The sequence below is a fragment of the Echinops telfairi genome, unplaced genomic scaffold, assembly GCF_000313985.2.
Source record: "Echinops telfairi isolate 266 unplaced genomic scaffold, ASM31398v2 ScPeMD7_7468;HRSCAF=8506_1, whole genome shotgun sequence".
Taxonomy (NCBI): Eukaryota; Metazoa; Chordata; class Mammalia; order Afrosoricida; family Tenrecidae; genus Echinops; species Echinops telfairi.
In genome coordinates this window covers 2,112,756-2,129,817 of record NW_022111370.1, presented here as the reverse complement: position 1 = coordinate 2,129,817, position 17,062 = coordinate 2,112,756, and the positions used below count along the sequence as shown (strand labels likewise).

The 17,062-nt window shown below is 41.4% G+C and overlaps 1 protein-coding gene across 1 annotated transcript in view; it reads left to right on the top strand.

Moving 5' to 3' along the window:
- Positions 1-17,062, top strand: part of SLIT2 (slit guidance ligand 2) — a 407,728-nt gene that overhangs the window by 289,431 nt on the left and 101,235 nt on the right. Inside the window, exons 12-14 of the mRNA XM_045284385.1 lie at positions 13,632-13,703; positions 16,374-16,517; positions 16,626-16,789. Coding sequence (XP_045140320.1) covers positions 13,632-13,703; positions 16,374-16,517; positions 16,626-16,789 — 380 coding nt within the window. The remainder of the gene's footprint in view (positions 1-13,631; positions 13,704-16,373; positions 16,518-16,625; positions 16,790-17,062) is intronic.

Here is a 17,062-nt window from a genome sequence, read left to right as displayed (position 1 = left end):
GAAGACTCTCATTGTAGGAGTGAACCATGTAAATATCTGTAGCAGAAAGTCCAAGACCGTGGGAACGAATACAAAGGGAACCTCAAGAAAGAGCAGTGTGCCTCGCGGAGAACCGTCACTTGAAGCTGAGTACTGGTGAGGTTGCCCTGGTCGGCAGAGGCAAGGTCCGGGATATGACCTGGGAATGAAGGCTTGAAGCAAACTGGAACGATAAGCTCAGGGGAATGTTGCAGAGAAGGACAGAGGGCCAGGAGTGGAAATAGTGTCCGAAGTAAGTGGGAGTGAGGCAGCAGTGCATTCCTAACCACAAAAGTGATGTCGGTGGAACACAAGTTTTGCTGAAATCCAATGTCATGTCTTTGGGGAAATGGACTAAGTCTCTCGCCAGGTTAATGTAATCCGTAGGTTTGCTAAATAGCAAGCTATGTGGTGATATGATGCCCATTACCTCTACCTTTTTGTTTTTCAAAACTCTATTTTAATTGTTATCCACACAAAGGAAATGGGACGTCATTTGCTAAATGCTTACAAATTTGCTCCTGTTAAGGGAATGCGTTATCATTAGCAAAAGATCATTCAAAACCCACAGATCTATTGAGTCGTTTTTCCCCCTTAGAACTTCTATTGCCCATACCCATAGTTATACAGATAGTCTCGCCAAGGCACCAATAACATTTATACAATATTTAAGAATTCCAAATACGCCGTATGTTGAGCGCTTTCTGTAAAATGTTTTCCATTTGCTTGTTGGAAACTTCTGAGCATATTAATAAAATGAACATCCAGGCAGTGCACTTTTAATATCATTAACATTTACTGAATACACTGAACATTTCATGCTTGGGACATTTAGTGACCTCTGTTCAGATCCTGCCTTTCCCAGGCTAGATACATTTCCCTGTGCCTCAGTTGTCTTTTCTCTAAAATGAGGCTAAATGTGCCCACCCACCCCCAGCATTATTAGTGCACAGGGAAAGCACTACATGTGGCAATAGATGTCAGTTAGGCAAATTATTCAATTATTCTCTAGCTCTTCATCAACATCGATGTGTCTGGATTTTCATCATCCCTGAGAATTGTTCTGCCCAAAGCTCTTGGTAATTTTTTCCACTTGTATTTTTCACTGACAAACTACTGTAGTTTACCTACTCTAATTTTCTCTCCTAAATTGCCTCCGAAAGTCCACACGCATGATATAATTAAAGGGGGTTGGCCGGGAAAGGCTGGATTGCTACCATCACACTTCTTTCCGTCTTGTCTTGAGCTGAGGCTACTTCTCCTGATCAATCCTTTGTATTTTAACAGAAATATTTCATGAAAAATATAGCATCGCTGTTTTCTCCCTGTGCTGCTCCATATACACTGTACTCTCCCAAAGAGTGATCCACGCTTAAATATGTGTCCTTTCCATCATGCGGTATTAGCTCCCCAGACATTTTTCTTTTTGATAGCCGGCTCTCCCTTTTCATCGTGGTCATCTTACTACGTTTTTATTTGGGATGTTCGTTTGATTATTTTTTCTCTTCACTAGAAGTACTATTTTGGGCCTTTTCAGCCAGGCCAGACAATTCAAAGGCTGGCCACCAGTGGCTGCTCTCTCCTACTTTCCTGAAATTGAGACTCGTATGAGTGCAGCTGGGTTTTGCGTTCCTGCCTTTCCTTCTAATGGCAGGTCCATGAACTGTCTTCCCAGACGAGCAGATGTTCCAAAGGAGTAAAGTGCTTTTGAAAAAAATTTTTAATCGGAAATTAATACATATATCATGTCATTTCAGAGTTCAGTCACACCCAGCATAATTGTACATTTGTTACCTCAATCCACTTCCAAACATTCCTTTTCTACATGGCATTCTTCGGGAGAAAGAGGGGGCCTTCTAATTAGTTGCAGTCTCAGAAACTCACAGGAGCAGTTCTACCCTCTCCTAGAGTCTCTACGAGTCAGCATCAACTCAATGGCAGGGAGTTGGGCTGGTGGTTCTGTGTGCTAAGAGTTGGATGGTTAACCATGAGGTATGTGGTTCAAACCCAACATTTGCTCCCCTGGAGAAAAATGAGGGCACCTTCTGCAAAGATTTACTCTCTGAGAACCTTGAAGAGCAGATCTATTCTTCCCTATAGTGATGCTATGAGTTGAATCCAACTTAGTGGCAGTGGGTGGTATCAGCATAATTGCACACTTTATTTGGTATGCTGCGTGTTGGTTATATGTAAGGAAACCACAACTGACTTATAATCACCCTGTACGGCAGAGTGGATCTGCCCCGTAGAGTTTCCAAGATGGGAAATCTTAACAGAAGCAGACTGCCACATTCTCCCTGCTGCATAGATGGTGGATTCCAGCAGCTGTCCTTTAGGTTAGCAGCGGAGCTCTGTGACCATGGAATCAGCAGGGATGAGTTGGAGTTGACTTGTTAAGAGTTGGAATTGTAAGGAAACTTTACAAGAACTACTTAATGGGTCATGTTTGGTATGTAGGGGTTATTATTCAAACCATCCATGTCTCTATTTTCATCTCAGCTGGATTCTTCTTCAACTTCCGATTCCTTTTAACATTGTATTCCCTTCTTCTGAATTTCCATTGGCCTACATGTACTTCATATCTTTATATAATGATGCATCGCGCCCGGCACCACCCCTGGGGTTTGTTGTTGTTGCATTGGGCACCATTCTGTTCTTGACTCTCTTATCACTTGTTTGTGTTTGTCTTGGGATTTTGATGCCTCTAAATTGTTTTACCTTACTTCTACTTTGACCCCATCATTGTCTTAATATTGTTGTACCTCTTTGCAGCAAAATCTTATTTCCATCACATTGAGCAAACATTCCTTTTACAGTTCATTGAGCACTATCTAAAAACTAATAATAACCTAGATGGGACTTCAAAAATTTCAGGAGAAAATGGAAGACAAAGTTAAAAATTAAAAATTAAATTCTTATTTCTTAACATGGGTAACACTAGGTCTGAATCTGCTATAAATGATGGTATTAGTCATCTACCCATCCCTAAAGAACAAAGGATCCTGGGAACTTAACCATGTCAATGTAGTCCTTAATCCATTACTAAGTGAAGGAAAGGAAGTGCCTTTCTTTTTTCTTTTTAAAGATTAGGAGCAAATAGCAATCAGAAGGACTCATTCAAGACCATAAGGTGGATGTCTAATGATTTCCCATTGAAACCGCTTCCAAAATTGTTCCTGTTTGATGAGCACAACAGGCAGGAGCACTGTGGTGGGGAGAAAAACTCTTTGGTGGAGCTTTCCCATGTGTGTCTGGTAAAGTATAGGCTAGCTTCATCCATGCACTCTCATAATTAGTACATGTTATCATTCCTTGGTCCACCAGAAAGTCAACAAGCAAAATGCCATATTGTTGTTATTGTTCAGTGCTATCGAGTCATTAGTGACTCAGAGAGAGCCTATGTACAATAGTATGAAACACCTCCCAGTCCTGTGCCAGCCCCCCAATCGTTCCTATGTTTGAGCCACTGCTGCAGTACCACAATATCCATCTTCTATTGTTAAGGGCCTTTCTCTTTTCCATGGTCCTGATACTTTACCAAACACGATGTCTTTCTCCAGGAACAGTCTCTGTTGACATGTACAAAGTATGGTAAGATGAAGTCTCTCCTTCCTTGCCACTAAGGAGCCTTCTGGTCTTACTTCTTTCAATCCATGTTTCTTTGTTCTTAGGGCAGTCCATGGTTCTTTCAATGTTCTTCACCAGCACCCTCATTCAATGGCCGTGATGCTTCTTCAGTCTTCCTTACTCGGTGTACAGCTTCCACATGCATATGAGGCCATGGGAAACAGCGATACCGTGGTTGGCAAATGACTGCAAGCTTAAACTTTCCACTACTCGAGAAGTAAAATTCAAAAAATATCTGCTCAGTGTTAGTAACTTTGCTTGATAGTCCAACCGAAATCCCTGCTTGAAAACGACCTGGCAGGCTGAAAGTGAGCCACACTGAGGACCCAAAGGGGCGACACTTCAGTTTAAGCACTCTCTAGGTCAGACAATATATAGTGCTTTTGTTAGTGCATTAAAACAGTCACTGTTGTGCCTTTTTTTTTTTTGCATGCCATTTGTATTTTATTTTATTTATCCTATTTATTTTATTTACTATATTGTGCTTTGATATTTAATGTACTCAATTTATTGTGTTTAGATGTTTGAGGGGATATTTCCAGAGCCTGGGACTATTAACTTTGTGTTAAAGACCTGGAAAAAATGAAATTATAAGTGTAATTTGGGGGCCTCAGAACCAGTTAGTTGGTCTTCCATTATTTCTTGTGGTAAAAAGAATATGTTTAGTATGAACTTTTCGGCGTTCAGACATGAGTGGAATGAATTGAGTTTGACAAGCCAAGTACCATCCTCCTATGGTTTGGGTCAGATCCACCTTAGTCCTCTCCTCAAAGCAACCTCCTGCTTTTCAACACTTTCTACAGGTCTTGTCAAGCAGATTCATTCAATGCCATCGCATTGTTTGAGCTTTTGACTGCTGCTTCTATGAGCATTGATTACGGATTCAAGCAAGATGACATCCTTGACACCTTCAATCCTTGCTGCATTTATCAGGATGTTATCCACTGGTCAGTGTGTGAGAACTTTGCTCTTGTTTACATCGAGTTGTAATCCACACAGAAGGCTGCAATACCATGAGCATCCAAAGAAACCAAAACTGTTGTCATGACCTTTGCTCTTCAGCTGTCTGCTTTTGCCTTCACTAGATCACTTTCATCTATCGGTAGCCACCGCTCCAATTGTGCTCTGCCTTCAGGATCATACTGGCCAAAGCATGCTGCATCCCCTATCATACTTCTTTCAAGGAAATGGTTCAGGATATGGTCACGCTTGTTTGAAATTTCCGCTGAAAGCTTTGTTCTTGTCTGCAGCTGACCTAAGTACAAGCGTTGGCCCATTGAAATAGCTATGGTATTGATTCTGTTGCTAATCCTTGGTCCTCTTCAACTAAGGTACACAGAAGATGACTTGTCTAGCACAGTGATACGGATGGTCTGCCACTGCAGACTCTATCTTCAGCATCTCTTATAAACTGCTCTTGTCTATAGGGCATTGTTCCTGTGAACTTCTGATAAAGCATTAATGATTTCACCATTCTCCCATTGAGAACCAAACCAAACCTCTTGCCCTTGAGTTGATGCTGACTCACAGTGACCCTGGTGGGAAAGAGTGAAGTTGCTCTTGAGGTCAGACTGCTGCTGAGCATTTAGCAGCTCATAGCACCCATGGCACCCCCAGGGCTTCTTCTTCCATTCAAGAGTCATCATAAATTTAATATTTGTTCCGGCTGCAATTTGAGCAGAGTTTATGTCTCTGATGAGAACTCTTTTCAAATGGGTGGACAAACATCAAGATATACAAAATATAGCCATAATATGTAATGACCTTTATGAAGACCCCTCATAGACAGATACTGTTTCTACATTGTTTTTAATTTCCCACTTTTTTAATGCATCTATCCAGTCATATCCAAAATAAACTTCTAATGTTGTCACATCCTTTTTTAAAAAATTATTTTATTGGGGGCTCGTACAATTTTCATCACAATCCATACATATATACGTTGTGTCAAGCACATATGCACATTTGTTGCCCTCATCATTCTCAAAACATTTGCCTCCCACTCTAGCCCCTAATATCAGTCGCTCATTTTCCCCCTCTCTCCCCACTCCCCCGTCCATCATGAACCCTTCATAGTTCATAAATTAGAATACTTTTGTCATAAGTTACCCTGTCCGATGTTTCCCTCCACCCTCTTCTCTGCTGTCCATTCCCCAGGGATGAGGCAATACTTAGATTCTTGTAATTGGTTCCTGCTTTCTACCCCACATTCCCTTCACCTTCCAGGCATCACCCCTCTCACCATTGGTCCTGAAGGAGTCATCTATCCTGGATTCCCTGTGTTTCCAGTTGCTATCTGTACCAATGTACATCCTCTGGTCTACCCCGGTTTTTTAGGTTGGATTTGGGTTCTTGTTTTTGTGGTGGGTGAAGCATTAAAGAACTAGAGGAAAGTTGTATGTTTCATCTTTGCTACCCTGCACCCTGATTGGCTCGTCTCCTCCCCACAACCCCTCAGTAAGGGGGTGTTCAGTTGCCCACCGATGGGCTTTGAGTCTCCACTCTGCACTCACCCACCTTTACAATGATATGATTTTTTGTTCTTGGATGCTTGATATCTGATCCCTTCGATAGCTCGTCGTCACACATGCTGTTGTGCTTCTTTCATGTGGGCTTTGTTGCTTCTGAGCCAGTTGGCTGCTTGTTTATCTTCAAGCCTTTAAGACCCCAGATGCTATATCTTTGGATAGCCAGGCACCATCAGCTTTCTTCACCACCTTTGCTTATGCACACGTTTGTCTTCAGTGATCGTATCAGGAAGGAGGGCACCCACTGATCTGATTTTTAGTTCTTTGATGTCTGATAACTGGTCCCTTCTGTACCTCGTGGTCAGTCAGGCTGGTGTGCTTCTTCCTTGTGGGCTTTGATGCTTCTCAGCTGGATGGCTGCTTGTTTATCTTCAAGCCGTTAAGACCCCAGATGCTATATCTTTGGATAGCCGGGCACCATTAGCTCTCTTCACCACATTTGCTTATGCACACGTTTGTCTTCAGTGGTTGTGTCAGTAAAGCGGGCACCCACTGATATGATTTTCAGTTCTTTGATATCTGATAACTGATCCCTTCTACCCCTCATGGTCAGACAGGTTGGTGTGCTTCTTCCATTTGGGCTTTGATGCTTCTCAGCTAGATGGCTGCTTGTTTGCCTTTAAGCCTTTGAGACCCCACACGCTATATCTTTTGGTAGCCGGACACCATCAGTTTTCTTCACCACCTTTGTATATAAGTGTATAAGTGTTCACATTGTGTATAAGTATTCACATTTTTCTTCAGCAATCGTGTCGGGAAGGTGTGTATCCTGGAATGCCAATTTAATAGAACAATGTTTTCTTGCAATGAGTAAGTGCTTGAGTAGAGACCCAATGTCTATCTGCTGCCTTAATACTAAACCTATAAATATATGCATGTAGATCTGTTTCCCCACACTCTTATATAAGTATATTTACATATGTACATTCCAGTCTTATATATACTCTATACATACCCTTTTCCCCTAGTTCTTTCCTCTATTTCCCTTTACTTTCCTCTTGTCCCACTATCATGCTCAGCCTTCATTTGGGTTTCAGTGATTTCTCTTGGTTACATTGCCCTTGCTTAATCCATACCAGACCTCTCACACCCTCCTTGCCACTGTTTTTGGATCACTAGTTGCTCCCCTGTCCCTGGGTTGGTCAGCACCACCACTTTACCTCCACATCCCCCTCTCCCGTGTCCCCCCGGAACTGTTGCTCCCATTGTTTTCTCCTCCAGACTATTCATCCAGTCTATCTTATCTGGATAGATCTGTAGAGATAATAATATGCATCAAAAACCAAGCCATAACAAGATAGGTAATCAGTGAGAACACATAGGTGGCAACAAAGAAGGAAACCAATTACCCATAGGAATAAATTAATTAAAAGAAAAAAACTTTAAGCAGAAAGAAAAACCTGTAAATAGATCAAGGTCTGATTTTTTATCTCTATGCGTCGTGTCCTTCAGTCAGGTCTGATGGGGTAACATGCTCTGGCCCTGAGTCTGTCCTTTGTACTCCCTCTGCTCTGCTCCCACGGTTGCTCTGCCGCATGCTTTTTGTGGTTTGCCTCGGTGTCTCAGGGTCAGTCCGGGCCAGTCCCGACAGTGAGTCTCTAATGCTGTCCCCCTTAGAGCCCAGGGCCATCAAGGGACGGCATGTCTCGCGGTGGGATTAGCCATATTGTCCACTCTGTCCATTGGCTGTTCAGAGCAGGGATGTCGTCGTCCAGGCCTGGTGGGTCAGGATGTGCTCCACTCTCTCTTCCTCCCCATAAGTGCTCCCATTTGCTCGGATCAGACATGCCCCTCTCCCCTAACTGCAGCTTCATTGCTGTCCTCTCAAGTAAATTCTTCTGGGGAGGGGCAGTTGTCCACGTAGCTGTCATGTGGGGGCCGAGCCCTCAGGCCCCTCCATTGGCTCCCCACTCCTTGCCAACAAGCTGCATTCGTATGGCACTGGCTTTAAATCTGGTCCCTCTTTCCCTGTGGAGACACAAGCAATACCCTTCCCTTGGGTGGTCAGTGCCCTATTCCCCCATCACATATCCCTTTTTTTTTAACTTTCGCCGTTCCTCCCCCCCACCCCCCTTTGTGGTTGGCTACCCTATGTACCCCGGGATTTGCTCTGACACCTGGCATACTACCTTTTAAAGAGCACAGAATTATTTGCTGGAAAATAAAAATTCCGTCTCTATAGAAGTGGCCCTCCTCCAAGGCAGTTTGCCTCCTTCACTTATTTGAGTAAACTCTTGAAGCAAAAGTCCCCAAGGAATAGTTTACTACAATGTCACATCTTCATTCTCACTGGAACCTCCCATGACTGACACACGTCCTCGTTCGAATTCTCGGTGACCTCAAATAAACTAAACTCAGGCAGTATTCAAAATTTCTATTTTGGTTTACTCTTTGAAGGCACACACTCACACACACACACGTATGGCACATGGGAAAATTACATAACAAGTCTTGATTCCAACTTCATTGAAAAAGAAGTTTAAGGGGTATCAAGTTCTTTGGCATGTAATTGAACAAGACACATATTACTGAATGAATGAATGAAATAGTCTTGAACCTCTTGAGTTGGTGCCAACTTGCTTTCCTTTGTTATTTCTTTGCTAGTGCTCATTTGTATCTCCTAATGACCTCTCTTTTCTTATTCTTCACTTTATACATATATTTATTCTTGCATTTTCCATTCTGAATGCTTTTACCAATTAACCCTGGTGGTATAGATTTATCTTTTGTTTTGTTATTTCGAAAATTGATATGATGCTCCTTAACTTACCTTTGTTAAAAAAAAAAAAAATATATATATATAAAGAGAGAGAACACATGTGGAATTTTATGCTATACTATATAGCTTTACTAATATAATCCACACAAATGGAATATATCTGTGCATTGTACTGTACTCAGATTTAGTGTTCACTTGAGAATTGTCTTCATGATCCATGATTTAATCCTTGTCTCTCTGACACTTGAAGAGGAAAAAGGATTGTTTCTATCCTCTTGTTCACTATTTTTATATTGCTTTCAAGCAAAAACCATGTACTGCTAACTATCATTAATTATTTAGATTTTTACTGCAGCTTGTTTCTTTTTTTTTTATGATGCATGCCTGAGTGATCTGGTTTCCAAAAGTTTCTGTATTCAGCTTGTTTCTTTATATATAATGATATCTACTTTTTATTTTGCCAAAAATATTCAATTCTGACTTTGAAAGTAATATATGTTCAGTTTCAAAAGTATTTTTAAAAGGAAATTTAAAATCACTTCTGGATGGCATATCAACTGCCATTCAAATATTTCCTGCATGTATTCTCTGTGTATAAATAGATATATTTTTCAAAAGTCAATTCATGCCAAATGTACTTCTTGTCATTTTGCTTTTTAATTTTTTTCTGTTTTGTCATGACTACTTTCATATCACTATGGCAGATTTTCATGGAAACATAAATATAATCATTCTCTATTATGAACATTTTCTTTGAATTTGGCTTTTCACTGTATATATTATGTAATATTGTTATTTGTACATAAAACATTTTTGTGTATCTCTTACTGTTTTCTCACATTAAACTTTTGAAAATAGATTTACTAAGGTTCTACATATATAACCATATTTGCATTCTAACCTTGCTTGCTGAAAATAAGGAGGACTTGAAACACTTGCTGGTGAATATTAAGGAGTTCAGCTTTCCATACGGATTACGACTCACTGTAAAGAATATAAAATTCTCACAATTGAGCCAAAAGTTAACATCATGATATACAGAGGAAAAGGTTGGCATTGCCAAGGATTGTGTCTTGCTTGGATCCACACAGTCAAACCTCATGGAGGCAGCAGTCATGAGATCAAACGACACAATTACATTGGGTAACTCTTGCTTCACAAGACCTCTTTACAGTGTTGAAAAGCAAGGAAGTGACTTTGAAGATTAAGGCACACCTGACCCAAGCCATGGTCTTCCTCTCACCATATACGCATGGACACTGAGTAAGTAAGACAGCAGAAGAAGGGTTGCATTTTAATTATGATGTTGGCAAGGGATATTGAAAGTACCATGGATTTCCAAAAGCATGTTTTGGAAGAAGTACAGCCAGAATGCCCCTTAGAGGCAAGGATGGAAAGATTTTGTCTCACGTGCTTTGGACATGTTATCAGGAAATACCACTCCATGGAAAAGGATCGTCATGGATGGTATAGTAAAGGGGCGGTGAAAAAGAGGAAGCCCTTCAACAAGATGGATGGACAGCATGGCTGCAACAATGGGCTCAAACATAAGAACACCTGTGAAGATGGTGCGGGATCAAGCCATGTTTTATTCTGCTGTGTATATGACCCTTATCAGTCAGAACCAACTCAATGGCACCCAACAATAGCCTTTACAGTCTTTGATCCACTGCTCCTCTGTCAGTTTGTTTTCCCTGGTGACTTGTGTCTTGCTATCATTTTGGAAGGTCTGCCTCTGATATTTCAAATTCCAGCAGGGCTGTCCCTAGTGATCCAGGTTCAGTGGAGTTTCCAGACAAAGACAGACGCAGAAGCAAGACCTGGTAATTTACATTTGAAAATAATTAGCCAATAATACCAGGTGGTTGGCAGAGGAAATTTGTCTGATACAGTGCCAGAAGATAAACTGCTCAAGTTGGAAGACTCATAGTACGACACTGGAAGGCCTGCCTCCTCCTGGTAAAATCCACCTTAATAGATGAAGGAAAGATGAGGGGACTCCATTCGTCGAAGTGGCTTGACTCTAAATGGGAAGAATCGGTTGCAATGATCTGAAGTTTTCATAAGAAAATGGGACACTTGAAGATTGATGTCCTAGGCATTCGTGAGCTGAAATGAACTGGCTTTGGCTTTTGAATAGGACAATCATATGTTCTCCTATGCTGGGAAGGACAGATTAAAGAGCATTAATTGTCAAAAAGAGCATTTCAAGGTCAATCCAGAAGTATAAAACACTACCAGTGAAGTATAACATCCATACACTTACAAAGAAACCAGTTAACATGACTGTTATTCAAATTTATACATCAACCACTATTAGGGCTCATGGGAAACCTGATTGTAGACCAGTACACAGTTGTTTGAACAAAGCAATACTGTGTGTGTGTGGTTTAAAATCATTATAGATTTGCATCCCTTTTCTAATGTTTCACCATACTAATTCAGACTGGTTTTTTGGTTGTCTTCTTAGATGCCATTGAGTTTGTTCCAACCCATAACTACCCTATGCTCAACAGAAGGAAATACTGCCTGGCCCTGCGCCACCTTCACAACCCTTTCTGTGCTTGATCCCATTGTGGTTTTCACTGTATCAATCCACCTCCTGGAGGACCTTCCTCTTTTCCACTGCTCCTCCACTTTACCAAACATGAGATCCTTCTCCAGGGACTGGTGTCTCCCGACAGCCTGTCTGAAGTTATGTAAGGTTGCCACCCTTGCCTCTAAGGAGCACTCTGGGCGAACTTCTTCCAAGACTCATTTGCTTGTTCCTATGTACTTCCAGACTGAATGCTGAGCACATAATCCAAGGCTCAGTATGATGTGAAGAACACCACACCATGGCTGAATGAAGGCTTATTAACAACCTGCAATATGCAGGTAGTTCCTGAAAGCAGAGGACACTTGAAGAATTTAATGAAATAAACAAATACATAATTGAAGTCTTCAGACTAGGTTACTCGTAAACCTTTTTTAATCCTCATAAATAGACCAATTAGCAAAATCATGATAATCTAAATAGTCAAGTTACCAAAGATTTTCACTTTACTTGAATCCACAGTCAAATGCCCAGAGCAATAGCAGTTGAGAAATCAAATGACATTGCATTAGGGACATTTCCTAAGTGAGATCTCTTTAAAGTGTGTAAGAGCAAGGATGTCACTTTGAAGACAAAAGTGCCCCTGACCCATGCTATGCTATTTTCAGCCATCTTACGTGCATGTGACAGGTGGACAATGAATAAAGAACAGCAAAGGATCGATACATGTGAATTATGGTGTTTGAAAAGAACATTGAATCATTCCAAGAAACGCCAGAAGAATGGAAAATAATTGTCTAGGAAAAAGCCAGAGTGTTCCTTAAAGGAGAGGGTGGCAAAATGTTGTCTTTTGTACTGTTGACAAATTATGATCTGGATCAGGTTCTAGAGAAGGACATTGTGCTCGGTAAAACAGAGGGCCAGCAAAAAAGAGGAAGACCCTCCCTCGCAATGGATTGTCTCAGTGGGCATGAGCCAGAGCTGAGACATAACCATGGGGAACATGGTGCTGAACTGGAGTGGGAACATAGCCGCCGCCGCCAGCACATAAGTGTAAATGCCACATGTAGGTGGGTTCAACACCCAGAAATGTATTTTCTTGCCATTCATGGGGCTAGAGGTTGACTTCAGGGTGCTGACTCCCGTGAAATGCTGTCTCTCCCTGAATGCTACAAAGGGAATTTCTTTACCTGCTCTTCCTCTGTTGCTTGATTATCTCCTTTGGGCATCAGTCTTTCTTCCTCTGTGCGTCCTTATCTGTGTCGGGTCTCAAAGGCCATTGGCTTAATTCCCTGTACGGATAGGGCCTCTTTAAAATAACACGGAAAGTCTTACTGCCACTCAGGATGACCTTCACGGGTTTAAGTGTTGCGAATTTACAACATTATCTACAGGAGGACACAATTCACTCCACAGCAGTCATGCCTCTTGCCCTCAACTAACATTTTAGGACATCGTAGATTAGAACCATAACAACGCATTCCTCTTTAACATCCTTTGAGGGACATACATTTCGAAATTTTTATGTTCATATGATGGTCATCATCCTCACATCTCTCATATTTATGGAGCATTCACATTACATGTGTAGGATAAAAATGTGACCCTTTTCTGAGAAAGCCGCGAGTTGTCACTTACTAAGCCATGGACTCTGAAGTCATTGCTCCAGGTTTCATGTGGTGTATGTGCTCGGTCCATGGGAACTTTGTGTGTGATTGTGCGCATGTACAGAGAGGACTCTGGCAACTCCATAAAGCTTCAGTGAAGGAAGACATGATTAGAAATTATTCATTTTCTTTGTTCCTCTATGTTTCCCATGTTTCTTATAATACGTATGCCTATGGCCCTGGTGATGTAGTGGTTACTCGGTTGGCTGCGAGCCAGGAAGTCAGTAGTTCGAAACTACCTGACTGTCTATTCCCACATAGGGTTACAGTTTTGAAACCCACAGGGCCGGTTCTACCCTGCCCTGTAAGTTCACTGTGAGTCAGAATTGACGCCATAGCATTGAGTTTGAGTTCGTCTTTTATGCTCTATAATCAGGAAGAATATTCTTAAACTGAAGTTAAATTATTCACTTCAATAACGAACCCACTGCCTGCTAGCCTACCATGTGCCTGAATACATGTGTGTTAAATGAAGTTATTATGCTGATGTGGCTTCTGATATATACATTTTTTAATTGAAAACTTTTTCCCCCCAGAGTCCTCTATGGAAATAAAATCACAGAACTCCCCAAAAGCTTATTTGAAGGCCTATTCTCTTTACAGCTGCTGTAAGTATTTGATTGTTTCTGATCCATTGACCCTAAATAGTCTATTTTAGTCAGACTTCCATGCTGTATGTTCATAAAGATGTCAGAAAAGTTCAACGAAAAGGATATATTTTAATGAAATGGAAGATACCAGCCCAACAGTGCTAGCGTGGATGACGGTTATTTACTAGGAGATGCAACACTTCAGAATTGTCCTAAAACCTTCCTCTCTGAACTCTGATGAATGTATGCTTTCAATGACAATTACAATCCTCATCTCTCGTGAAGCTTGTCTGTTCTGATTCTACAATCGTTAGAGAGGAGAACAAAACAAGGGCACATTCTCCAGCTGTTGCCCAAGGTTCGGAAGACTGACAAAAGCGAAATAACACCCCAGCCCAGGGAGGGTGGGCAACAAGCCATAACACAGCAGTTGTTCTCAAATTACATAGTGAGTGAGTGAATGCTAACTCCCCCACTCGTTGTCTCTTTAAAGATGCTCGGAAAATAAGGACGCTCAAGGTCAGTGGCTCAAACCCATCAGCCACATTATGGGAGAAAGATGAAGTTTTCTGTTCTGATAAATACTAACAGTCTCTGAATCCTATGTAGGGTCACAATGAGTCATAGTGAGTAGTGAGTTTCGGTTGTTTCTTTTAGAACACAGCCACTAGTCATTGATCTACAAAGTAATATGGACTGTACCTATGGATCAGAATAAATGTTGACACCAGCCAGGTATTTTAATAACTGTCCATGTGTAACTGCAATTTGAAAAAGATAAAATACGAGGTGCCATATCCTGTAGGTAGGTCATTACAACCTTTTAGTTCACTAAACACTTAGTACTTCAACTGGGGTAGACATTGGCCCGGAACCTGTGTATGCCATGCCGAATAGGATGCAATTTCTTCTCCCAAGGAGCTTCCTAAAAAATTTAAGGTTAGAACATAATTTTTGTGTTAATTTAATCATTTTAATTCATTTATTAAATTAAATTCTTTGAAATTAGCTTCATGTATTGCTTGTTGGGATTTACATCTTTTATTTTATACATATGATTACTAATCTCACAAATTTCCCTAATGCAGATCTTTCTTAGATTAACTTGGTAAATATGTTTATAATAATGTCCTATCAATCACACCTTAAGCTGTTTCCCCAGTATCCAGATCTCTAATTTGCATCACAAATGCAGAGGGCTACACACGTAGCCATGCTGTAAAGGGGTGGTCGTACATCAGCACCTGCTTTCACTTCATGGGATGGTAATGAGAATCACCGGCAGCACCGAGCTGCTTGCCAGGAAGAGTTACATTCTCAGAAACCCTCAGGGGCAGGAACCCTGCCCTGTAGGGTTGCCATGAGTTGAAATCAGCTCAGCGGCAGCGAGTGAGACTTCAGGGCCTTCCTGGTTCAGCGGTAGACTTCTCATCTTCCTTGTGGGCAAATTGGGTTCAATTCTCAGCCACGACACCTCATGCTAGCCACCATCCATAGGTTTTACTGGAGCTTCCAAACTAAGACAGACTAGGAAGGAAGCCCTCTTGGGAAAATCAGCCATTGACTAGGGTAGACTGCATCAACAAGGCACGATATGAGCAGATTCCAAGAAGGAGAACAGAGCCTGGCAGGTATGGGAAGCAATTAGGAATTAATGTTCACATGGTGGCCTGAGGATCCTATCGAGCATAGGTGGGGCACCTTTTTCTGCAAATGGCCATTTTGATATTTATAACATTATTCTCTGGCCATCCTGGTCAGGCATTTAATTGATCCCTAATGTGATGGCTCTGTGGAGCCCTGGTGGCATATTGATTACACAACAGGTTGCTAACTGCAAGGTCGGCAATTTGTATCCACCAGCTGCTCCTTGGGCTTTCTACTCCTGTAAAGACTTACAGTTTCGGAAACCCACTAGGACAGTGTTACCCCATCCGCTTGGGTTGCCATGAGTCGGCATCCACTCAATGGCAGAGCATTTTTCAAATTTTGCTTGTTTTGTTTTAATATAATGGGTTCTTTTTAGTGAGATCTGTGATATTAATTGGTATTAATGATTTTGCCGGCCATATAAGGCCTTCCAAATCATCAATACCCATTGGGTTGCTATGAGTTAGACAGACTCGTTGGCAGTTAGTTGGTGAGTTGTTATGTGTTTTATGACTGTGGACCAGACCTCCCCAAGCCCTACTGCCGACCATTGGTGAAAACTTCTATTTCACTTGGAGGTCATGGAGAGTTGGGCTATTATTTTGAGAGAGAAGTTACTAGAGGTGACCTAGGTTTTAAGGAGATCACACTGCTCTTTTGAGACTAAGCAGAACTTCTTTTCTCATAAAGAGAGTTGAGGCAATAAAGCTTTATGGAATTGAATTCTTTTAAAACATTTTCATCAACAGAATTTAGATCTCCCCACCTTTGTTTATGGCACTCCCTCTCTGCCTTCTGCAGAATGATGTTTGGCACTTTTTATGAGCATCACTCTTTGAGGCCCACATCTCACTGCATGGAGCTAGTTTTCATTGACAGAATCCTAAGTCTTTTAGACCTCAAGTATTCAAATCAAAATGCTAGTGGTCAGGCTAAAAGAAATGTATTTTTCAATCACAAAGGATTCTTAAGCAGGTACAAGTTATCAAAGGTGAATTAATGTGATGCTACCCTTTAACTACACAATTTATTGAACAGATTGTTGAATGCCAACAAGATAAACTGTCTTCGGGTAGATGCTTTTCAAGACCTACACAACTTGAACCTCCTCTCCTTGTATGATAACAAGCTTCAGACCATCGCCAAGGGCACCTTCTCACCTCTCCGGGCCATTCAGACGATGTATGTACTCGGGGATCGATTCCAATGTGATGCTGCTTGTTTTCATTCTGGATTTGAAAGTGGAGTCCATTGCCAATCACCTGTAAAACTGTTTTGTGTCTTTGAAAGGCACTTGGCTCAGAACCCATTTATCTGTGACTGCCATCTGAAGTGGCTGGCGGATTATCTCCATACCAACCCAATAGAGACCAGTGGTGCCCGCTGCACCAGCCCCCGCCGTCTGGCAAATAAAAGGATCGGCCAGATCAAAAGCAAGAAATTCCGTTGCTCAGGTAACTTCTTACTTCATTTAGTATTTCTGGGGTGTTGTCAAGAATAGATGTCACATGAGCCCCAAGGAAGCAGCTGGCCTTCGGCTGAATGAGCAAACATTGCAGAATCAGACTTCCTTTCCTTCTGCGCATGAAGAAAGAAAGAAAAGAACTATAGACAATGGTCATATATCCCTGGTATGTGTAAGACTTTTTTAAAACAGCATGTCTAACAGAAAAATAATATAGGCTACCAAGTAAGTTTAAAAGATGCCTGGTTATTCCCAGGGTTCC